Raw genomic sequence first — 24519 nt, forward strand, 5'->3', positions numbered from 1 at the left:
AAAGCTGAATTTGAAACCCTTATCCTTGTTTAAATGTTAATCCAGGCTTGAAACCCTACTTAGAAACGTTAACCCTGCATGGGTTAAAACCCTATCCTTGGTTTGATAAACTAATTTAAAACCCTAACCCTGCTTGAACCATTACATTTAAACCATTGTTTGTAAACCAGCTTGGTAGAAATCCTCACCTTTGTTTGAAATCCTAACCCAGGCCTGAAACCACATTCCAACCGTACAACCTTTTAAAAGAACCGATCCACAACATCAGGTGTCTGAACTTTAAGCCTCGTTGTGTCCACCTTCCCTTTTGGCTTTGCAAACGTGCGTCCCTCAGTGGCCCACGCTGGCTGCGGTGGATTACAAGTTTAAGTCTATTTACGGCCATCTGAGCCTGGGTGTCATTAGCTCGTTGGGCTATAAGGTCACCCCACGCGGGGCGAGCACGCACTAGTGTGCTCTGCCAGGCTGCGTCAGAAGCAGCCCTGTCGCATGGCCCGGGATGCTCGCAGGTACCTGGCCTCCTTCTTCTCCACACCCTTCCTAAGGTTCCAGCGCAAGACCGAGCTCCTGGCCTACTTATTTCTGTGCGTGTCCAAGATGCCCTTCATCCCGCCTGTGTCGGCGATGGCGGTGGTGGCTGGACCGGGCGGCAAGGTGGGAAAGACGGCGCCCCCGAAAGAAGGCACCACAGTGAAGGAACGCCTAGCGTCCAACCTCAAGCAGCTGGGCAAGAAGAGCCACCTGCCCATGGCAGCCGGAGGGCTTTCAGACTCCAGGAAGAAGCCCCCTTCATCATGTGGGGGGGCGCCACAGAGCCTTCCCACCTCAAAGTCTGGGGAGCCTTTTTCCAAGACCCGCCAGGTCAGAAACTTCTTTGAAAGTCTAACACAGACTTAAAATTCTTTGTAGAACCCCAATTCTGGCTTAGAACCTTAATTTGAAATTCTAACCTGATTTGAAACCTTAGACCCTGGTTGAAACCCTACTTAGAAACCTTCCAACCCTAGAGTAAACCCCATTTCTAGGCAGGAAAATTAAGTTTGTAACATTAATGCTGATCTAAAACCTTAACAACCCCGTTGAAACCGTACTTAAGGCAATTCTTATATCTATCCACCAGGTGAGACCCCGGGTCAAATCCCGCCCAGAGGAAACACGATTCACGCTGACCCTAACTCCTGAGGCGGTCCTGCTGCTCCAGAGGCGCAACAACAACCTTTCTGCGAGCATCCCAGACTCCAGACGATCCAGGAGGAGCCCTCACCCGGCTCCGTCCCCGCGGCCCCACGGCCGGACGGCAGCCTTGGTCCGGACTCGCTGCGACGTGAGCTCCATGGTGAAGGTGTCCCTGCTGAACGAGCGTCACCGCTACGACGACGTGGAGTATGAGGACGACGAGGAACGGGGTGGCCGGGTGGACCAACGCGTGGTACTCAAATGCACAGAGTGGCTGCGGGGGCTGGAGAATGCGCCCGTTAGCGTGGGACACAGAAAGAGCACCAGTGTCAAGAGCTTCTGAACCCTACTTTTGGAACCCGACCTTTGACTTCAAGCCTCAGCAGCAAGTTAACTCAGAGGATGCTTGCTGTTGAATGAGGTGACTGAGGGCGCGTTCCAGCTGCTATAAAAATAAACTAAAAACCTTCGCCTAGCTAACACAGACTTCAATCCCGACTTTGAAACCATTAAACCAGGATTGAAACTCTAACTTGAAAAACGAACTATAATGCAGGCCCGGCACTGTAATTTGAAATGTTAACTGAGGTTTGAAGTCTGAATTTGAAACACTATCCCTCGCTTGGAACTGTAATATAAAACCTGAAAAAAACAAAACCTTTCGTTCAAACTACCTGTTTGAATCCCTCAATTTAAAGCCCAACTCTGGCTTGCAATCCGACCAAGACTTTAAGACCTACTTTAAACCCTAACCTAGGCGTAAACTCAATTTAAACATGAGCATAGACTTGTAAATTAGAATCCTACTTTGAAACTTTGACCTTAATCTGAAACCTGAATGCTGTCTTGTAAAATGAATTAAAACCTTATTCTTGGCTCCAAACCCTAATTTAATATCCTAACCCAGGTGTGAAAGCCTAATTAGAAACTGGCTTGAAATGCTAACCTTGATTTGAAACTATTGATTTGAGAACCGAACAGCTAAGCAACCTCCCCCGCCCCCTTTAAAAAAAAAAAAAAGACTTGAAGCCCTTCTTTGAAACCCTCACCATAGCTGGAGCTATGATATGATTGGATCCTCACTTTAAAACTTTACTTAACCTTAAACCAGACTTGTTTCCCAACTTTTAAACATTAACTTTGGCCTGGAACCCTATGTTGAAATCCAAAGTCCCCCCAAAAAAGTGAAAACATAGCAACAACTTTGCGCGCAAGCCAGACCACAAGTTGGTGAAGTCACTGACCCAAAAACGTTTTGTCAGCAAATATGTAAAAATTTTAAATTTGTCAAGTCACATTATGTTATAATAATAGTAAATGTAATGAGCTGACACCATCCTGGGTTTTGCCGTCAAATACTTGCACACCTAACATGGATTAAAGTTTTTGGCATTGAGACAGAAATGCTATCATCTCAAAAAGTTTTTCCAATATTTAACAACGCAATCCTGGTTGTAGGTAAAATACATATCGCCAGCATCTGGCCAAAACCTTGTATGTCTGAAATGGTAATTTTATTTTAGAAGACCCCAAAAAGTTTGTTAATTGGCTTTGTATCATGAAAGAGAGGAAGCCATTTCCATCATTTTAGCTGGTCAAAATGTGTCAAACTAACGGCCATGCACGAGGACTGACCAATAGTATAGATTTTTGAAAAATATTAAATTTACCAAAATGTGACTTATGAGGTTTCAGCCCCAATGCCAGTGATGTGCTGCGTCAACTCTATGGATGTTAAGTCAGTTGATTGTTTCATCTTAAAAAAATAAAATAAAATGAATAAATCATTTAGGTTTGTAGACCACTGAACAATACAAACTAGTGTCTTAGTTTTATTAGAACTTCAAGCACAAGGAGATTTAATCTCATCTGATATATTTTTGTGTGTTTTGGGTACAAAAAATATTTGGATGCTTTTAATGGCACAACAGATATTCAACATTTTCCACATCTTGGCAGCTGATTTATTTATTTATATATTTTTTTAACCTGTCAACCTTTTCAGTGTGTTGCAATTTTCTTTTTTTTTTTAAACAAGTCGATAAAACATCACAATAGGATAAAATGCTAATAATAAATTGAAAAAAAAAATCAATCGATTATTCATGACAGATCAATTAATGTCTTTTACAAGCTACTTGCAACAACGTAATATCACTGTAAACTTGAAACGGTTCCCCTTGTTTTTGTCTGGCCTGGTGGTCTGAACTACTCAAAATGTCTTGTGGCCCATAGCTGATGTGGCTTCTGTCATGATAAGAAGCTTTGTAAGGTCTTAGACGGTGGATCACTACACAGACACCTGCCTCGTGTCCGGAACGTGTGTGCTTGAAGTGGTGGATTATCCACCTTGCAGTCAAATGTTAAAAACACGTGCGTTAAGGGGGTTACATGAGCTCATTCATTCAACAACTTCGAGGAATCGTTTCATCCGCTAAACATTTCCACAGACTGGCTACTGCATGGGATTTTATTGGAAGGTGCCTAATATTGTCTTGAGACCGGTTAAGTAAGAATGAACGGGGCACCATGCTCATCCCACATTAGATGGCATCATCAAATTATGCATTCTAGCGATGTCAATCTGTCCAGTATACTTGCTTCCGATTGGACAAATTCCCTGGCAGTTTGTCAAAATTTGCCCAAAATGGTCAACTTCCTGTTACAATTCACCCAATTACATGTTTATGTGAAACTGGTGTTGTTGGAGAATTTTTTTCCCCAACTTTCAAGTCCCGTTTCATTGAATAGGACCTCAAAGGGGTTTCTTCAAACCAAAGTGGTTGACTTTTCAGACCGGGGTCTTAAGACTTAGGTGCGTCCCGTTAAGATGGAAATGTCCACCCTTTTTTGGTTTGATTAGTAAAACTGGTGTCAGCAACTAAATTATTTTTAACTTAAGTTTTAATGGCATTCACACCCAAAATGGTTTCTTCAAACTGAAATATCGAACTTCCGCTTCAATTGTGGGCATGGTTCTTTGAGACTTTTTCATGTGTCCTTTGAATCAACATCTCCACCCAGTTTTGTGTCCATTGGTGGAATTGGTGTCGATGAAGCAAATAATTTTTGACTTGGGTTCCCTTTCTAATGGCATTGGCACCAAAATTGTCGCCTTCCAAACAAAATGGACAACTTCCTGTCCAAATTCACTCAGGGCTCACTGAGACTTTTTCGCGTGTCCTGTAATGAAAGAAGTCATCGCTGAATTTCATGGAGCTCGGGGAAACTGGTTTTGCGGGGGGCCAACTTTTTTCTAACTCGAAAAGTCCTCCGTTTTATGGCATCTGCACCAAAAAGGGCTCCATCAAGACCAAAATGGCCAACTTGTTGTTCAATTTTGGACTTGGGTGTTTGTGATAGTCTGATTAAATCTTGTTACGATAAACATGTCACTCAATTTCATGTTGATGAGTGAAACTGGGTTACTTTTTTTCCCCAACTTTCAAATCCCCTTTTTCATTGACTTCGCCCCCAAAATGGCTTCTTCAAACCAAAATATCTGACTTGCCGTTCAATTGCAGGTATGGCTCGTTGAGACTTTTTGTGTTACGATAAACATGTCCACCCAATTTTGTGAAGCTTGGAATTGGTGTCACGGGGCTAATTATTTTTCACTTAAGTCCCCTTTTTAATGCAATTTGTACCCAAAATGGCTGCTTCGAGCCAAAATGAACGACTTCCTATTCAGTTTGAGGCATGATTCCTTGATACTTTTTTATATGTTCTGTGTTGAGTGATGATTGTTTTGATGTCCAGTGAATTTAATGTCTGCCGGTGAAACGAGTGTCTGCAACAATTTTTTTTTTCTAATTTGCCACGTGGCGCTACAGAGTACGTTTTAGGAACCCTGAAATCCATCAAATTTCACATGGGCGCGAATTCAAGACCATGGTTCACTTCCATCGGTTTATTCTGCGCAACTGGACGTAGGCTAGAACCATGCAGACCACGATGATACCCAGAAGGGCCACCTGGTTCTGCCAGAAGCCCCATGTGGAATAGTCAATGTCCTGACTTCGGAGAAACAGCTCGCCAGGGATGCTGCAGATGACACAAAGGAGTCATGAGTTTGGTTTCTGCTGTTCTGATGATTTCTAGTTGTTTTCCTCACATGGTGGTGTTGGTGTAGAATAACTGTCCCGCCATCTCGTTGATGAATGCAGCCTGATGGAGAGGAAAAGAAAACATTATAGTCAACTTTCAGCCTTTTTGCGGTCTCATTTTGACCTATGTTATGCATGAAATGGAACAAATTGGATTTTGATGGCATAAGGAAAAGGTTTTCGTATGGTCTGTCTGCATTGCAGATTTTTACATGGCATAGTTTGCAACATTTCCTCATAGGGATTCATTATATCACATGAAAATATTATGTGCATATGACCATCCATGACTGTTTTTTTTTAGAATTGGATTATTTTGAGTCTTTCCTAAAACCCTAGTGTGAGTTAGGCCCTTACGTTCAGTCCATATCTGAAGATGCTGACCCATTTGAGCCAAGAAAGCCAACTCAGCATGGCATTGAGGTTGACCAGGTAGCCGCCAAATACCTGCAAAAAAAGAGGATAAACCCCATGAAAGCAAAAATGAAAGATACCGCCAAGGAGCAAGAGTGCTCTCAGACGAACCATCATGAAAACAAAGGGAAGCGCGATGAGGATGTTGGCCATGGCGAAGGACGACACACTGGCTGACACTAGAAAGGCCAAGCTGACCCCCGCCAGGCTGACCAGTGACATAGTCAGCGCGAAGCACAGGAAGGACGACAACGCTGACTTCAGTCCTGCACACAATGAATACATTAAAAAAAAAGTACAAGTAAAAAAGTATTTGTATAAAATACAAATTTAAATAAATTTGTAAATCTGTCCATCCATTTTCTATGGCGCTTATAAGATAAGATAAGATAAGATAAGATGTCCTTTATTAGTCCCACAATGGGGAAATTTGAGGTGTTACAGCAGCAAAGATATAGATCACACAGAGTCGGCGGCGTAATGTAGCCGTTAATGTATAACATTAGCAGCAGACATTCAGAAAAAGCATGCAAATATACACAGTATAAACGTATCTAAGTGTAAGGAAACACTCCTAATGTTTGTCCAGTATACGGAGGGGGAAACGCTGTAATGATAAAAACTACTGAATGATTGAAAATACTGCAATCATAAAAATATTGCAATGATAAAAGTACTGTAATGGTAAGAGTACTGAAATGATAGAAAAGTACTGCATGATAGAAAATTAGAAAATACTGCAATGATAAAAGTACTGTAATGGTAAAAAGTACCGCAATGATGGGAAATACTGCAATGATAAAAGTACTGTAATAGTGAACATCCTGCAGTGGTAGAAATACTACAGTGATAGAAGTATTGTAATAAGAATACTGTAATGGTAAACAAAATACATCATTGGTCAATATTTAAGTACACCCTTGGCTGAAAGTACAGTAGTAGTTAATATTGCATCCTAGGACTGCACAATTGCACTAATGCCCTCCCGTTTGTAGGCCTGACCCAATGTTCTTGTTAAAAAGTCTGACAGCAGTTGGCAGGAAGGAGCGGCGAAATCTCTCTCTCTTGGTCATTTGAGTTTATTTTGGGCAAATGGCAGACTACATCCTGGACTGCTGGCCGATCTGGGCATAAATAAAACTATCCTTATTTATACACAATAATTAATGAATACTAAAACAATGTGGACTCTTCTTATTTTCTCTCAGTATAAATACTAGGGCCAACTGATTGGGATTATTTTTAAGACATTGGAGATTCCGATATTAGGCAGAGGAACATTTCAATAACTGATTAATTGGGCGATTAATTTAGATTGATAAATGAAAAAAATTATTTTTTTGGTCCATTAACGCTTATGATTATATGAATTACAGACAGAGCATTTGATTTTTATTTTGACCTTTAGTATCACTTTGTAATTTCGTTCCACAACAGAGAGAAAAAAAATCAACCTCGTTTTTGGAGGTGGGTTTAATGTTTGAATGTCACTGTCTTGTTTTATGTTGTAATGTTTAAGAAAAAAAATCTGCAAAAAGCGGAGGAATTGTCTGCCAATTTTTATACATTTTAAAACAGCTAAAATTAGCTGTTTTAATCGATCTGCTGATTAATTGGTTGAATTGTGGAGAATTAATGAGAATTATAAATGATGAACCAAAAACCTAATATTTAAAAATGTCAACATATCCCAAAGAAAGAGGAAATAGCAGCATAAAGAATTTAAGTCTATATATGCACATTGGAGAAAGAAAGTCTTCACACATCAGTTCAAATTCCAAGTGTTTCTTATGTACAAAAATGAAAGCAAGTGAAATCATTTTACGTTTTCCACCACTGGAGGAGAAATTAACAACCAAACACTTTTTTGTCGTATTTCTTAAAAGTGTCAGTATGACCTGAATAGTGGAAGATGAGAACTTTTTTAAAATTCCTTTTTCGCACCATTTTGTGCCTATAATGGGATTTTTAAAAAAACATCATGCCCAAGAAAAACAACCAATATGAGGAGACGGTGTGACCGACGAGATATCAATCATTTGCCTTAGAGTTGCGGGCACACCCCCGCAGCCTTACACTGGCCTACCTTTTTGGGTTTTGGGACCTATGCTGAAACTATCGCACTCCTGTTTGCAACGCAAGTTAAAAGGAAGATGTAAAGGGCAATTGTTTGCTAAATTTGCTGTCATTTTGGACCTTTAATTTTCTCACTTCCTGTCGGGCCAAAGTTTTATACTGAAGACATGCGTAAAAAGTATTGATAGTGCACATCACTCAGGTTTTGTGTAAGTAAAAGGAAGATTCACAGACTACTATGTTTAGAAATACTTGGCCTAGTTGAAAGTGGCGACAAGGTCAAGAATTGTATTGGTCTTTCAGTATATTTATGTTTGTGATTAGAATTTTGAGTTTCATTCATTACACTTAACCTGTATGGAGCTAAATGCTGAATGTGAAGTTGAATGGACGGATGGGTTTTTATTTGATTTTTTTAAAATTTTTTACTTAATCATCATAAAACCCAAACTTGCTCAAATTTTATTCAAACCATCATGCCATCAACCTGTCGTTAGACTAGATAACGCAGCAAAAAGGAAGTGGGTAAACCTGTTGATCCGGGCTTGGTCACGTGACTTTCCGCATACTGCGGAAGCAGTGCGCTACAGCATAATTGTGACTCAAATTTCAATTTGACAACAGCGGACGATATTGTCCACATGGCGGCTCCCTGAGATCGACAATAATTCTTGTTCCACAAGCTTTAAGCTACTGTTCGCACATTGTGCAACAAAAACGTCAACAACAAAATTAGGGTTTATTTCCCCTTTAAAGCAGGGCTGAACGATTTTAGGAAAATAATTGTATTGCGATTTTTCTGACATATATTGAGATTTTGATTTAATTTGCGATTTTCTTTTAAATGTACAGTGACATTTACAAACATGACAGAAAATGCCTTTATAGCATTAAAAACAATAAAAGCTCTTACTGTAATAATGCAGACAACAAATAGTTTTTTTCTCACGTATTTAAGAAATACTTTCTGTCAAGTATAATTTTGTATTTGTGTGGATGAAAATGCATTTTTTAAACCCAATTTTTATTACATTCCGTTATAATGTCCATGTAATGTAAATGATGAGAAATATAATTTTGAGATCATTGTCCCTTAGCAAAGCTAAATTGATTAATTGATTAAAATTTGAGACCTATTATTGTGTAGATCTCAAAACTCAGTATTCTGCGGTGCAAATATTATTGATGAAATAAATACATATTTAATATACGTTCGACATTGTACCTCTTAATGATGACGTCAGCCATTTAGATGTTCCATCTTAGAGCGTCTGCTAAATTGCTTTTTTTTAATATCTTGATACGTATTGATTGTAATACTACATTTCTGTTCATAGCTGATGGTTCTCCGCCCTAACGTGATTTTTACCAGACTTTTGTTAAAAGTTGACTCTACACCTAAGCACTTATTTTGGGTCTTTCTCGACTTTCTCGAAAGCTGGATTTCAGTTCGCCTCATTGTTTAAAACGCTACTTGTAAGTGGGGTGATCTATTATTCACCACGGCGGAGAGGATCCCCGTCACACAGTCAGTGTCAGCTGTGCATGGACTTGCATATTGTACAATTGAACTTTACAAGATAGCCTGGGGCCTAGCATTCAAGCAGCGGCAAAACTTATTACTTCCGGGACTACGGACGACAGCGCAACGCTTTTTTTTTTTAAACCAGTACGCCGCTGGCTCATGTGACCTGCTTCGTGAATGTGGGGAACAAACCACAGCTTTGATGAAATTACGTTGTCTGAGACAGCGATATCGGTCCCAAAACAATCAATTGTTCAGCCCTACTTTAAAGTGACTTTGATTAACCCCAAATAAAGTTCAGATGTTCTTATAGGGTCTCTCGCACGTGCATGCGTTGCATTACCCATCATGTAGTAGGCGATGGCGGAGAAGACAAAGATGGGAATGATGCGGTTGGGGATGAGGTCGGCGAAGATCTTGGACAGGAAGTAGACGGACGTGCGGTAGTAGCCACTGGAGTTTTCGTGACTGCACAAAAAAAACAAAAAAAAGCAAAAATCTTTTTTATTTTTTTTAATTCACCAATATGGAAGATGTGTTCAAACTTGTCTTACATAAAGATGGCCCTCTCATTGATGAAGAGCTCCACGGCGGAGAGATTACCAAACACCATGTTGATGATGAGGAAGAAGAACGCGCCGCTTCTGCCCAAAAAAGATGAGTTCACGCCATCTTATCAGCTTATCAAGGGAGTTTTTCGGTACAATAAAAAAATGGTGCGCTCATAATTCTGATTATGACAACATGGTGACTCAGACACTCTGCTCCTAAGCAATAATTATTTGCTGTGATGTTTAGAGGGCGGCACAATGGCCTCGCAGTGCAGAGGTTGCCGGTTTGATTCTGGCTCTGGCCTTGTGTGGAGTTTGCATGTTCTCCCCGTGCCTGCGTGCGTTTCCTCCGGGTACTCTGGTTTCTTCCCACATTCCAAAAACATGCATGGCAGGTCAATTGAACACTCTAAATTGCCCGTAGGTGTGAGTGTGAGCGCAGATGGTTGTTCGTCTATGTGTGGCCTGCGATTAGCTGGCAACCAGTTAAGGGGGTACGCCGCCGATTGCCCGTAGACAGCTGGCGGCTCCCTTGTGAGGAGAAGCGCTACAGATAATGGATGGCTGATGTTTCGAAAGCTCCAATACAACTAGAGTTTCTCCAAAATGTACCGTCAAGTTGTAAAGTCTGGCCTTTTCTGTAAAAAATGAACATTCTTCTAATCCCCATTATCTCTCCCCCCCAAAAAACTTAAAAATACCCAGCCATAATCATGTTTATTGAAGCATACCTGTTCTGTAAAGCTTCAGGCAGGGTTAAGGGCATTTGGAAATAAATGAGGCCCACCAGGACAGCAAAGAAAATGTTGAGAGCCAGCTGGGCGTATGACGTTTGCGGGTTCCTCAGCGTGTTCAGCACAGTCCGGCCACACACCACGCGCATCTGTCATACGCACATGCAAACAGACACACACACACGCAAATACACAAACACACACGCACACCCCCACGCACGCGCACGCACACCCCCACGCACGCACACGCACACACACACGCACGCACACACCCGCACACACGCACACAAACGCACACATCCACAATAAAGAAATGATATGGGTGTGATGATGCTAATAAAGAGGGTTCATCGGACGGGCAGCCAAGCTGGAGCAGACATACTCAACTCACATACTCGAAATACTCACCAAATTCGGTTCATTCTGGTAAAACCTTTCCCAAAGTAGCCTCTAAAAATATCTGTCTCAGTTTGCGCACATATAAGTTTTTGAAAATTCAGCTCTCAAAGTCAGTTTCCCTGAGGAACCTGGATCTTAGTTGGCATGTCTATCATGAATACTCCCACAAAAAAGTCTCAAGAAACCTTGCAAGGAAAAATTGTCCACCATTTTGCTTTGAAGTGCCATATTAGGCTCATTGTCGCTATTTCCTGGGATCATTCAAAAGAAAATGTTGCCACTGAAGCCAGTTTCACTGAGTAACATGAAATTTGACGAGCATGTCGGTCATGGCTAGACCCACAAAAAAGTCTCAAGCAGACAAGTCCGCCATTTTGGTTGAAAGTGCTGACTGTAGGCTCATTTGCTTCAAAAAGGATGTTGTCCTTCAATGTTCCCAGAAATGTTCAGCCCCCGAAGCCAGTTTTATTGAGTAACCTCAAATTTTGTCGACATGTCTAGCACAGTTTGCTCAGTTTTTTGGGAGGGGATTGCAGGTTGACGAGAAATGAACCGTTTTGGGTGAAATCCAGGGATTGACTAAAGTGAAAGGCTAACCTGGTAAAGGAAAGAAGTGGCGTAATCATCGGCCTCTTCGTGACCTTTGACCCTGTCTAGGACAGTGCGGTTGATGCAGTCCAGATCGCGCAGCATGTCTTGGCACTGCTGCGACTGATAATACTTGACCGCCAGGATGTTCTTGCACTCACCTGGTGGAGATAAAAAGTAATAGTCATTAGAGGTTGACGCTGATCGCATATCTCAAACACTGCGCTGTAGGAAAGTATCCAAATTTCACTGTATTTGTTCAAAGATTGACTACGTATCTAATAAAAATATATTGGCTCATCTTATCTATACCAGCGATGTAACATGAAAGCATTACAAGTAAATGGTCTTTCACAAGACAGCAGAAGGTACACGAACCCAAATAAATGTATGATCGTCCCTCTCATATTACATTCATGCAACATAAGAAAAGATTTGGGTTCATCTAAATAGGCTGAGGGTTTGCTCTGAGTCAGTAGATTTGAGTATAAAACAGAATCAGCATTTCATTATTTAATGCGCTGTGATTATTTTTCGAATATAAAACATGTCTTTGCTTAATCAAATTTGGGAAACAATGTATTGCGTACTTGTATTGACTTCCTCTTGGGAGGACCTTGCCTCGCCGTTGGTGATGTCCATGAAAAAGTCAGCAGGATTGTCGAAAGATTCGATTTGGTATCCTGAAAATCAGGGTTGATGTTAAAAGCAACTTGGAAAAATGAATGTCGCTCGATCGGTGTGAAGGCGGGGCGCACCGAGATCTGTAAAGTATTGGAGGGTCTGGTGGGCCGCCCCTGCATACACCACCTCGCCTTTATGCATCAGCGTCAGGTGGTCGAAGCGTCGGAAGATGGAGAAGCGAGGCTGATGAATGGAGAAGATGACCGTCTTGCCTCGCCTGGACAGTCTGGAGGCACACGAGATGCTATTTAACTTGATTTACGGATTTTTAGAGTTTATTATTTTCAATTAGTTTGCAACATGGTTTGGGGTGTCATGGAGAATTTTCAGGGAAAAAATGTAAACGTAATTTTGGAATAAGGCTGCAAACTAACGAAATTTGGAAGAAATGACTAGTACTGTTATGTGCTGGTGTGTGTTTTAATTCAGTTCAATTTCATTATGTCTATGAACCCAAATAAATGTATGATCGTCCCTCTCATATTACATAACAAATTGATGAATAACTAGCTTTGAAGTAAGAGGGTAGGAAAAAAAAAATCAGATAGTATTACTTTTGTTTTAAAAGGGAATTTAATAACAAAAAATGCTTGCAATATCTGAACGCTTTTATTAAAATAAAGACAATTTGCAATTCGAGTATTTTAGCTAGACGCATGAAGTTGTCGCCCATAATTTGCTTTCGCGGGCCACCTAAAATCATATTTCGGGCGTAATCTGGCCCCCGGGTCTTTTGAATACCGAGTTAGAAACCTGTGCTTTAAATGGTGGCAGTTGTGTGGGGACTCCCAGTTAACATGACGTTTTGGTGATTCTGAACCCAGACAAATCCCCAATTATGAGCAGGTGTGCACATTTGTCAATGCAAGCAAGCAAGCCGTCCGTCCGTCCAGCATTATTGAGTTTGATGTTTGACGTTAGTGTTGTTTGCGTACTTGTGCAGTAGACCAATGATGCAGTTGGCCGTGTTGGAGTCCAGGCCCGTGGTGGGCTCGTCCAGGAAGAGGAGAGCAGGCGAGGTGATAAGTTCCATCCCGATGCTGCAGCGCTTCCTCTCGCCGCCCGACACGCCACGCAGGAACTCCGTCCCAATCTGCACGCAAGCACCAACACGACCGTTTGACTGCATTTCAAATAACAATGTGTGTTCGGGAAGTCTTTCACGGTACGTCACAATAAATTATGATGACTTTCTTGTAATGTTACAGTTTCAAACAGCACATATTGTTTCACGTGCTTATTTACTTTTATATAGTAATCTTAATCTGGTGCGGCGATAGCACGATCGTCGAGAAGCACTCTTCCCCCGACATCGAGTTCATGTCCGTTAAATGCCGGCCTTATTTTCTCCCGAGGGAGCTAACGGTAGTGATTGTCACAGCTGTTTACATCCCTCCCGACGCTAGCATTAGCACGGCGCTCTCGCTACTCGCGTGCGTCATCAATAAACATCAGCGGGCCCACCCTGATGGCGTTCACGTAGTAGCGGGAGACTTTAATAAGGCCAATTTAAAGACTGTACTCCCAGAGTTTCACCAGCATGTCAAGTGCCCAACGAGGGGAGACAACACTCTCGACCATGTGTACTCGAACATCAAGCACGCATACAGAGCCCTCCCACTCGCCCCTCTCGGCCAGTCAGACCACCTGTTCTTGCTGCTCACACCTGCGTACACCCCTCTCAGGCGCAGATTCATGCCTACCACAAAGACTGTGAAAACCTGGCGTGACGACGCCATGAGTGAATTACAGGACTGCTTTCATGACACAAACTGGGACCTCTTTGATCATCAGGACCTTGATGTCTACACGCATTGTGTACTGGACTACATCAAGTTCTGCATGGAAACTGTGTCCCAACATAAGACTATACGGACCTTTCCAAATGCGAAGCCCTGGATGTCCAGCAGGGTTCGCTCTCTCCTCAAGGCCCGTGACGCTGCCTTCAGGTCAGGCGACAAAGCCCAGTACAGGGTGGCTCGTGCTGACCTGAGCAAAGGCATCAAGCTAGCCAAGGCAACCTACAAGGGGAGGCTGGAGGCCCACCTTGCCAGTAACAGGCCACGGGAGGTGTGGCAGGGTCTACGGAGCATCACCAACTTCCGTGGCAGCAGCACGACCTCTGTAGACCCGAGTGCATCGCTGGCAGAGGAGCTTAACTGCTTCTTCGCTCGCTTTGACTCGCCCCAACCGTCACACCCCCGCACTTCAAGCTCCAACTCCCCCCCACTCATCGTAGAGGAACACGATGTGAGGCGCGCGCTCCTGGCGGTCAACCCCAGGAAAGCTACTGGACCCGACGGAATACCAGGCAAGGTCCTCAGAGCATGTGCCCACCAACTGTCACATGTTTTCTGCAGGATCTTCAACCGCTCCCTGGCTCAGGCAGTCATCCCCTCCTGCTTGAAAACTTCCACCATTATTCCTGTCCCCAAAAAGTCACCAGCCGTCCACCTGAATGACTACCGTCCTGTTGCTCTCACACCAGTCATTATGAAGTGCTTCGAGAGGCTGGTTCTCCAGCACATCAGGGACTGCCTTCCTCCCACTCTGGACCCCTACCAGTTTGCATACCGGGCTAACAGATCCACTGAGGACGCCATCGACACTGCTCTGCATGTTGTGCTGGGCCACCTGGAACGACAGCAGAGCTATGCAAGGATGCTCTTTGTGGACTACAGCTCGGCATTCAACACGATCATCCCAGACATCCTCGTCGCCAAACTGGACACTCTCGGCCTCCCTGCCCTCACACGCATCTGGATTAAGGACTTTCTGACCAACAGACCCCAGACTGTGTTGCTCGGCCCCTACACGTCCTCCACCCTCATGCTGAGCACCGGTTCCCCCCAAGGATGCGTGCTGAGCCCTCTCCTGTACGCCCTCTACACCTACGACTGCAGCCCGGCCCACGGCAACAACACCATCGTCAAGTTTGCTGACGACACGACAGTGGTCGGTCTGATCTCGGAAGGTGACGAGACAGCCTACAGAGAGGAGGTAAAGAGACTGACAACTTGGTGCAAGGACAACAGACTGCACCTTAACTCTGCTAAAACAAAGGAGATTGTCGTCGACTTCAGGAGGAACAAGACGCTGCCGCCCCCCCTCTGCATCGAAGGCGTGTGTGTGGAGAGGGTCCACACGTTCAAGTTCCTGGGAGTACAGATCTCCGATGACCTTTCTTGGAGTCACAACACCACAGCAGTGGTAAAGAAGGTCCGCCAACGTCTGCACTTCCTGAGAGTCCTCAGGAAATTCAACCTGGACAGGAAGCTGCTGCTGGCCTTCTACCACTCGTCCATCGAGAGCCTGCTGACGTACTGTGTCTCCACCTGGTACAGCGGCTGCACTGAGGCGGACAGAGTGAGACACCAGAGGACAGTCAAAACAGCGCAAAGGATTATTGGCTGCCCTCTCCCCTCACTGTCGGACATCTACACCGCCCGGTGCCTCAGAAGGGCTCTCAACATCGTCAATGACAATACCCACCCAAACTCACACCTGTTCGACCTGTTGCCCTCTGGCAGGCGCTACAGATGCATCAAATCAAGGACCAATAGACTGAGAAACAGTTTCTTTCCGAGAGCCATCTCCATACTGAACTCTCACACACACACGAGACCACCCTAACCTCGCAAAACAGCATTGTGATGTGTTTCTATATGCCCTATTCAGTACTGAATTCCATTCTTTATTTATCTAATTTATATATTTGTCTGTATTATTGTTGTATTGCACTGGAGAGGGGAGCCCTCTAATCTCGTTGCACACTTGAGTACAATGACAATAAAGGGATTTCTATTCTATTCTATTCTAAATTACACAACACAGAAATACTTTTGTTTTCTGTCTAAAATAAAATTTGAAACAAATAAAGTTACAAATATTTTCATGACTGGCATAATCCAGCATGACGGGTGGAGTAAATCTTCATAAAGCCAGTCCAGACCGGGTGTTGGTGATGTGACAGGGAAAGCTGAGGTGCGACAAATCTACCACAAGGTAGTCTGCGCTGCTACGGGTCTGTGAACATAGACTCTAAAGTCATCGCCAATCAATGCGGCTCCTATCACTCTTTTCAAATATGGTGCAACTGACAGTCTCAAAGGAGACATGGCTTCATGTGATTCATCACGTTTTTGAGACTGCCAGTGGCTACAGCAGTGAGAACTGAATGGGTGGTAACAATGGGGAAAGGCTGAGTGTAATTGCTATCAGCGAGGCCATTCTAGCATTATATAAGACGTTAACGGTGTGACACAAAGTAGAATTATCTACGTACTGTGCGTGTTATTCTTCAAAGTGTCTGTATTTGATTTACGGATGGTTGTTATCAAAATAATAGTTTTTACTACATAATAATTACTGTGATGTTTTTTTTTTTTTAAATATTGCTCACAAGATTAAATTAAAACAAAAACTAACAGTGAAACTAATCAAACCAAAACTAAAACGATACATTTTCCCCCCCAAAAATAAAACGTATAAAACTAAACACAATGCATTCTAAAAACTAATTAAAAGCAACTACATTTAAATAACAAAACTCAAAAATAAATGAAAACTATGGTGAAAATCCCAAAACTATTTTACCTAGCAAAGTGAACTCTGACTACTTCTGATCAAATTCCCCAGAATCGTGTTTAGAACAGCTGAGCAAGTATTCATATGATTGCCTTTCTGCTACCAAATCGTCTCTCGGGCGGGCACATCCTGGTGTGTCCCACCTTGGTATCCGCGCAGTCGTTCAGGCCCAGTTCATCAAGGAGTGCGTCGACTCGTCCACATTTGTCCGCAGACGAATGGTGTCCGGGGTCCAGCCGCAAGTTGGCGCTAAAATGAAGGTTCTCCCGCACTGTCAGCGTTCCCATCAGGATGTCATCCTGGAAAACACGGCACGCATGGGGTCATCTCCTCCCCAGATTTTGTGCGTGGCATACTCGTGACACACCTGGACCACATACGCGGAACTGAGCCTGAGTTCAGAGGTCACAACCTTGCCATCTACCAAGACGCAGCCTTGCCGGAGTCCGGTGGGATCTTTTCTCCCAGCAATGACATCCAGCAGCCTGCATGTCATGGCACAGTGTTGGGAAGTAACCAAGTACAAATACTTTGTTAGTGCACTTAAGTGTTTTCAAATATTTGTTCTTTGCTTGAGTACAGTGAACAACCCACAGATTTGTAGCTCGGCATTTGCTCAAGTTCACTTATAGGTGGATTTTTTTTTTTAACCTTTTCGCGTCTTTCATTGTGTTGTAATCAGGTCAAAGTTTGAAGTTAAAAGTTGAAGTTAGACAAAACTAATTTATTGGCACCATCTTATTGCATCTTGCTCCCAAGGAACTATATTGAAATGAGTTGAGAGGCTTCCTTTAGACAAAAGTAGTTCTTTGGTGTCGTCACGTGACAACTTGTTTTCAAGGATATGGTTTGAAATTAGTTGAGCAGTTCTATTTAGATTTAAGTAAAGTTAAGTATAAGTATGCCATGTTATGGGATCTTGGTGCTAATCAACTATGTTGAAGTGAACATAGGAGTTTCATGTAGACAAAAGTAGTGTTTTGCCACCATTTTTTGGCAGCGTAGTGCCAAGAAACTATGTCAAAGTGAATTTAGGAGCTTCATAAGACGCAAGTAGCTTTATCACCATCTTGTTGTAACTTGATGCCAAGGAAAAATGTTCGTGAAATAAAAAAAACTCAATTTAGACAAAAGTAGTGCTTTGCCACCAACTTGCAGCAGCAGCTTGACAGCCGAGAAACTGCTGTATGCCAAGATGACTAGAGGAGCTTCAGTTGGACCAAATAAGTACTCTTCCTGCATCTGATTGCATCTTGGCTCCAAGAAACAAAATTCAAGTGAGTAAAGGACATTCATTTCGACAAAATGAGTGCTTTGCCACCATCTCGTGGTATCTGTAGACAATTATGAAACATTTTTGGAGGGAGGACAACAATTTGTGTAATGTTATGAAAACGGATACAGTCTTTGAGTCTTGTATACAAATGTAACGATCGTGTATTTCAGAGTCTGCAATTTTTTTTTACTTCAATAAAGAAGTTAAACCAGAATTTTTCTTTTACCAGCATATTTTTCTAACCAACACAAGCACTTAGTGTGACTACTTTTGCCACCAGAGGCAAGTGTAAGGAAAGTGGAATACTTGCAAGGTGAAATGTTTAAACTTGCTTGAGTGGTGCATAAACTTGTGCAGCTTACGATGTTTTACCGCTTCCTGTGGCGCCCATGATGGCATTCATCCCGGGTCTCATGATGCCGCTACAACAACAACACAAATGTCCATTCATCCAATATAATTATTTGTCTTTCGGAATTGTCATGTTTTAGCTTCACAGCATCAACATTCGTACATATCACAATTTCATTTCAATTATACTATTAATGGCACTGTGTCTAAAATAAAATTCTGAAAAAACATGTAATTTTGTAATATTCCCGTTTCCCTTTGTCCATCCATTTATCATCTGGGCCGCTTATCCTCACAAGTGTCACGATCCGTCTGTTGTGGATGCAGCTAAGTGGGCGTGGTCCGACGGCGCCCGTTCCTGGAATCGGCCACGAGCGGGACGCGCTCACGAGCCACACAGCTGCGTCTGATCAAGACACTGATTATGGACTATTTAAACCACTGACGCGGTCAGACCCGCGTAGGATTATTATCCAACGTTGCTCATATTACTGCTTTTTCTCATGCTCATAGTTTTTGTTCTAGTGATGGGTAGATGAGGCATCCTGTCTCGTTTCGACACAGTGACACAATGTATTGACACTGTGTTGACACTGTGTTGCTGAATACTGACACCTGGTGGACTTGCAGGAAACATTTGACACTGATCTGTCAAACTAATTTTATCCAATTGCATTGATTAGCGACGTGATGTGTTTTTATATATCCTATTTCGTATTACTTTCCATCGCACTAATTATTCTCTTATTTATCTAATTTATATATTTAACTGAATTATTGTTGTATTGCACTGGAGAGGGGAGCTCTCTAATCTGGTTGCACACTTGAGTACAATGACAAAGGGATTTCTGATTCTGATTAGGCATTTGCTTTCACATTATTTTTACATACACGCAATTTCATGAAAAAAATCTTTGATATTCGAGACGCAGTTGATAAATTAAGTGAACATCTGTCTGAATGCCCAAGTAAAAGTGTTGTGAATGACAATGGACTCATTGTAATCAAAGATTTTTATTCCAAAAAATTAGTTTCTCCAGCGTTTTGTTATTCAGTCTATTTCTTTTTTTGAGGAAATTTCCCCCGCCTTTGAGAAGATCCTCTCACAAGGCACTGAAGAGGCCGGTGTTCACAACGCCTGTGTGGCTAATATAAATAAGTGAGGGAACGTTGCCTCCATGGACTTCCAGTATAAGAGCGAGTGTTCCGTACGTGCAACGTGTCCTGCTGACATATAGCGCTGCACCTCTGAGTGCGCATCAACAGTGACGTCTTCCATCTTGTGGATATTTAACGCAAAGTAACGCGCCAATAACTCGATGCTTGTTTTGAGCGTCCATCCTGTTGACAGATGCGCTTCCTTATGAACACAGTATGGCGCGCGACCGCTGTGTCGACACGATTCTGGTAGTGGTCACGTGACTTTCTCAAAGCGGTACGCGCACCGACACGGGGTTTGCCCTGGAAGCTCGGCGCGCGCATCGACGCCTCAGTGTCGCTGGACCCATCACTATTTTGTTCTTGTCGCGATTGATTCCGTGTGTTGCTCGTGTGTACTTTTGTGTTCATTGTTTGTCGCTTCCAGCTACTTTTCGGCTCGCTTTTTGTTATCATCGTATTTGGATTTGTCTTCACCCTTTTGTGGTAAGCAATTATTCGTTTTTCGGTTCCTTGCCTTGCAAGCGCTTTTTGTTATTTCGTGATTTATTTCCTGGTGTGATTGTGTCCGCCAGCGTATTTCGTTCCGTCTATCCCGGCGGTTGTAATCATAGAATCTTATTAGTATACGAAATTGATAAGAGAATACTCCCTAGTGATTATTGTAACCTGCTTGACGGTCTAAATAAATACCTTGCTAAACACCACCTCCTGTGTCAGCGCTTAAGAATCCACCCTTCTCCGCTTTCCAGCTACGGCTGGGAAGCGGTCCTGACAACAAGGATCGTGGGTGTGCTGGAGTCTATCTCAGCCGTCTTGGGCAGGGTACACCCTGAACACTCTTCGGACACAAAGACACACAACCGTCCACGCTCACAATCACACCTATGGACAATTTAGAGTGTTCAATCTACCTGCCATGCATGTTTTTGCAATATGGGAGGAAACCGGAGTACCCGGAGAAAACCGACACAGGTACGGTGAGAAAATGCCAACTCCACACAGGAAAGCTGAAACCGACAACCTCTGCACTTTGATATGGACATTCTAGCCTGTCAACCACAGTGCCATCCTACCCAAAGCAATCAAAAAGAAAAGAAAAAAAATGTGAAAATGTTTGAATTACATTGAGTTAAATTATTATGTATTTATTCATGTTTTTGAAAAACAAAAATGAAATGTTGCTGGACACCTATGTTTATTACCTAAACACATCAATTAATAATAACAATAAAATACAGTATTTGTAATTGATTTTACATGAAAAGCATTTGAAAAAACTTAATTTATTTATTCATTTATTTATTTTATTTTTTTTATACAATATGGAAATGTTTGCTTCATACCAACCTGACATCCTTGAGGATGTACTTTTCCGGACGTTTTTTTCTGCACCATCTGTTCTCAGGGATGCAGTAATGCAAGTTGCTAAAGGTCAGCGTGGGTCCTCGTTCTTGGAAGTAATCCTCCAAAGCGAACGCGTCCGGCTGTCCCTTGCTCATGATCAAAATGTGACAAGTGAACGGCAGCATTGGAACTTTTCATGGGAAGCACAGCACAAACGTGCAAGATGCCATAAAAACATCAAGTGGTAATCTTTGGACTCTCCCTCACTCACGGGCATAAAAAAAAAAAAAAAAGCAATGTGCACTTTCCATGCACTCAACATCTAATCTCATCAACTGCAGCCAAATTCATCTGATAACAAACATATAACCATAAAGACGCACCTGTATTAATTTAACAAAATGTTAAAGTAAAATATGTAGTATTGTTGCTGAACATCGTATTGCAGTTAAAGTCCTACTGTGAAGTAAGTTCAGATAATGCCAAATGAAATATTTTTGTGTCACAAGTAAAGTAATTTCAGATAATACAGATAATAAAGCATGAAAAAATTTCTTTAATTTGTCATATTTGACAAAATAATCGTTTTCCCGAAGTAAGATTGTGCCGAGCGACAACCACGGAAGTGTCACGTCATTCCAAGGGATTTATGGCCGAGCTCACATAGAAAGGGTTTTAAGCCAGTCAGAAATTGACTCACAAAGCGAAATATCAAACGTATCTGAGGGGATCCATGTATTTGAAGAGTTGGAGGAAGAGGAGCTTTTTGGAATTAAGTTCGTTGCACCATACATGTACGAGCAAAAATAATGTGCCTGAACAATCAAACATGGAGTGGAGTGGAAGATATAGAAGCATTATGGTGTTCATCTTGTCTTAGGTATCAAGTTTTCTTTTTTTCAGACAAAAACTATTTTCTGGAGCAAAAAACTCTTATCTTGCTGAGAGTTTCGACTGTCACTTCACCCTTCGTCAAAGCTGTCACACTTCCTTGTGGCGGCACGGAGCGCAGTTTTAATCGGCTCGGGGAGCCTTAAATTGAAGGTTCCCCAACCCGATCAGCTGTTTTAAGACACGTCACACGGAAGGGTGACTACTCTGACAAAGGCTGAAGTGACAGCCGAAACTGTCAGCCAGATAAGAGTTTTTTGTCCGAAAAAAAGAAATCTTGGTGAAATATATAGGCAAGGGTTATTGGCTTTGCGTTATTGTTTTAAATTCAATGCTCTGCAGTGCTGGAAATGATGCATGGTAAAATTAGGTCCATTCATTCTGTTAGTACTGAGACCACATGTTATAGTGGGTTGGTTTCCTACATTGTCATTGGTAAGGTGTTTTAGGTATACATGTTCAACTCTCTACTTCACACCTGCCCGCTTATTCTCCTCGGCACCGAGCATGTGCACTCGACATACATATATCACAGTCGTCACTCACACACGAGTTGTCACAACATACCATATACAGTGAACCCTCGCTACTTCGCGGTTCACCTTTCGCGGGTTCAGTGCTTCGCGGGTCTAAAAAATATTCAGGGGCATTGTAGTTTCGCTGAGCGGCACGACGGGGCGCTGGAGCGGTTAGACGGCCGGCGTGCGCCGAAGAAGAGCGTGGGCGAAGAGGAGAGTGGACGAAGAAGAGCACGTTCCCCCGGGCACGATCCGGGGCGACGTTTCGCGCGGTTTGGACCGTACCAGAGCTCCGGAGGAGGCCGGCCGGCGTGCGTGACAGTTACGCCGAATAGGAGCACCTTCCCCGGGCACGGGCGGTGTCAAGCGGCCCCTAAGTTTAACCGAATGGAATCTCCGGAGGAGGAGGGCATGCTCGCGTCACAGTTAAGCCGAAGAGGAGCACCTTCCCCGGGCACGGGCGGGGCGAAATGAAACCGAGTTCAACCGAATGAAGACACGCTTCGGGGGAGCAGGTCCGGCGTGCGTGACAATTAAGCCGAAGAGGAGAACCTCTTCCGCCCGGGCACGAGCGGAGCGCGAGGCTGTCAGTTATGAATGAATAAATAAATAAATGAAGAATGCCACCTTTCATTTCACATTTCACAGGGCACACCGGACGGCGTACCAGCAGGTAAAAGTCGAAGTAATTAAATAAATACAAAAAGAAGTAATTGAATAAATACAAAAATAATGGCTGGGGAATAAAAAAAAAATTTTTTTTTAATAATAATATTTTTTTTTTGTTTAACATGAATTTCACTCTCTCTCGCTCTACCCGTATATATATATATATATATATATATTTTTTTTTTTTTTTTTTTTAAGCATTTTTGAAGGTGCCCCGCTACTTCGCACTTTTTTTTTTTAAGCATTTTTGAAGGTGCGCCGCTACTTCGCGGATTTTCAGTTTTCGCGGGTGGTCCTGGTCCCCATTAACCGCGATAACCGAGGGTTCACTGTATTTTTCAAAATGGATTGTAATCCCACCTACCTTTTTGTGAACCCTTTATCATAAGCAAAGTGGTTGAGAAAGCAGAGATCTTCGAAGTGCGTGTGACAAAGAACATACAACACAGGCTTGAAATTCCCTCTATTTGCCAGAACTAAATTGGTCCATTTATGTGCACTATATTTTTTGCTTCGACCACGCAAAAACATGCTTCCCAGAATGCGATGCGACAATGCATCGGCACACCCCGTTGAGGCATTTCACCAAAAAATACAAAAACAATGTCAGTTGAACAGCTCACAAGACAATAAGCAATGTAGTACAATACAATACAATATAATTTTATTCATATAAGTGCATTTCAGGCAGCACGGTGGCCGACTGGTTAGCACGATGGCCTCACAGTGAGAGACATCAGCGGTCGTGGGTTCGATCCCGGCTCCGGCCATCCTGTGTGGAGTATGCATGTTCTCCCCATGCCTGTGTGGGTTTCCTCCGGGTACTCCGGTTTCCTCCCACATTCCAAAAACATGCATGGCAGGCCGATTGAACACACTAAATTGCCCCTCGGTATGAGTGTGAGCGCGGATGGTTGTTCGTCTCTGTGTGCTCTGCAACCAGTTCAGGGTGTCCCCCGCCTGCTGCCCAAAGATAGCTGAGCTAGGCTCCAGCACCCCCCGCCACCCTAGTGAGGAGAAGTGGTATTGAAAATGGATGGATGGATAGCGCATTTCACAACAGATGGAGCTGTAACAAAGCGCTTACCATATGCCGTCATATAAATTAGTAGGGAATTTGAACACAAATTAAAACACAAACAAATTTACAATAGATGCCAGACAGAAGGCCGACTGGCAGCTTGTGGTTCTGCAAAGGATGTTGTTGGAATTAGTTTCCAAAATGTTTGCAAATTACTAGGTAGTAATCCCTTAAATATAAATGTACTTTATGCGTACTGTTAAAGAAATTTAAGTTTGTCATGTTATCAAGTTTCAAACTATGCTTACAGGTCAAATGAAGTTCAAGTGAACATGCTCCCTTTTGCGGTTAGAATTAGCAGAAGTGTCTGCGCTGGCAGAAGAACAGGAAACTGGTCAGCTCAACTTAGCAGAAGTGTGAACCAAAAGATGTCTTGTCAGCTGAAACT

General features: G+C 42.8%; 2 protein-coding genes across 3 annotated transcripts; one reads left to right on the forward strand and one right to left on the reverse strand.

The window, feature by feature from the left end:
* The first annotated feature begins 404 nt into the window (after positions 1-404).
* Positions 405-5970, forward strand: LOC148331772 (uncharacterized). The gene is made up of 2 exons (XM_088302911.1): positions 405-861; positions 1121-5970. Exons 1-2 carry the CDS (start codon positions 490-492, stop codon positions 1517-1519), a joined length of 771 nt encoding a protein of 256 aa, XP_088159037.1. The 5' UTR covers positions 405-489; the 3' UTR covers positions 1520-5970.
* On the reverse strand, positions 4911-21127 carry abcg2b (ATP-binding cassette, sub-family G (WHITE), member 2b). 2 transcript variants are annotated; one of them, XM_088302908.1, is made up of 15 exons: positions 20976-21127; positions 18479-18538; positions 17208-17325; positions 16984-17139; positions 13189-13346; positions 12328-12479; positions 12160-12252; positions 11579-11733; positions 10580-10731; positions 9852-9941; positions 9641-9765; positions 5808-5962; positions 5640-5729; positions 5291-5343; positions 4911-5220 (listed from the first exon to the last, which is right to left on the reverse strand). In XM_088302908.1, exons 1-15 carry the CDS (start codon positions 21125-21127, stop codon positions 5073-5075), a joined length of 1857 nt encoding a protein of 618 aa, XP_088159034.1. In that variant the 3' UTR covers positions 4911-5072. The 2 variants fall into 2 exon arrangements, with proteins under 2 accessions (XP_088159034.1, XP_088159035.1); XM_088302909.1 differs by having other exon boundaries at positions 11579-11730; positions 20976-21111.
* Positions 21128-24519: the final 3392 nt, after the last annotated feature.

Source organism: Idiotropiscis lumnitzeri, chromosome 8 (genome assembly GCF_059441095.1).
Source record: "Idiotropiscis lumnitzeri isolate Australia: NSW breed Sydney's pygmy pipehorse chromosome 8, RoL_Ilum_1.0, whole genome shotgun sequence".
NCBI lineage: Eukaryota > Metazoa > Chordata > Actinopteri > Syngnathiformes > Syngnathidae > Idiotropiscis > Idiotropiscis lumnitzeri.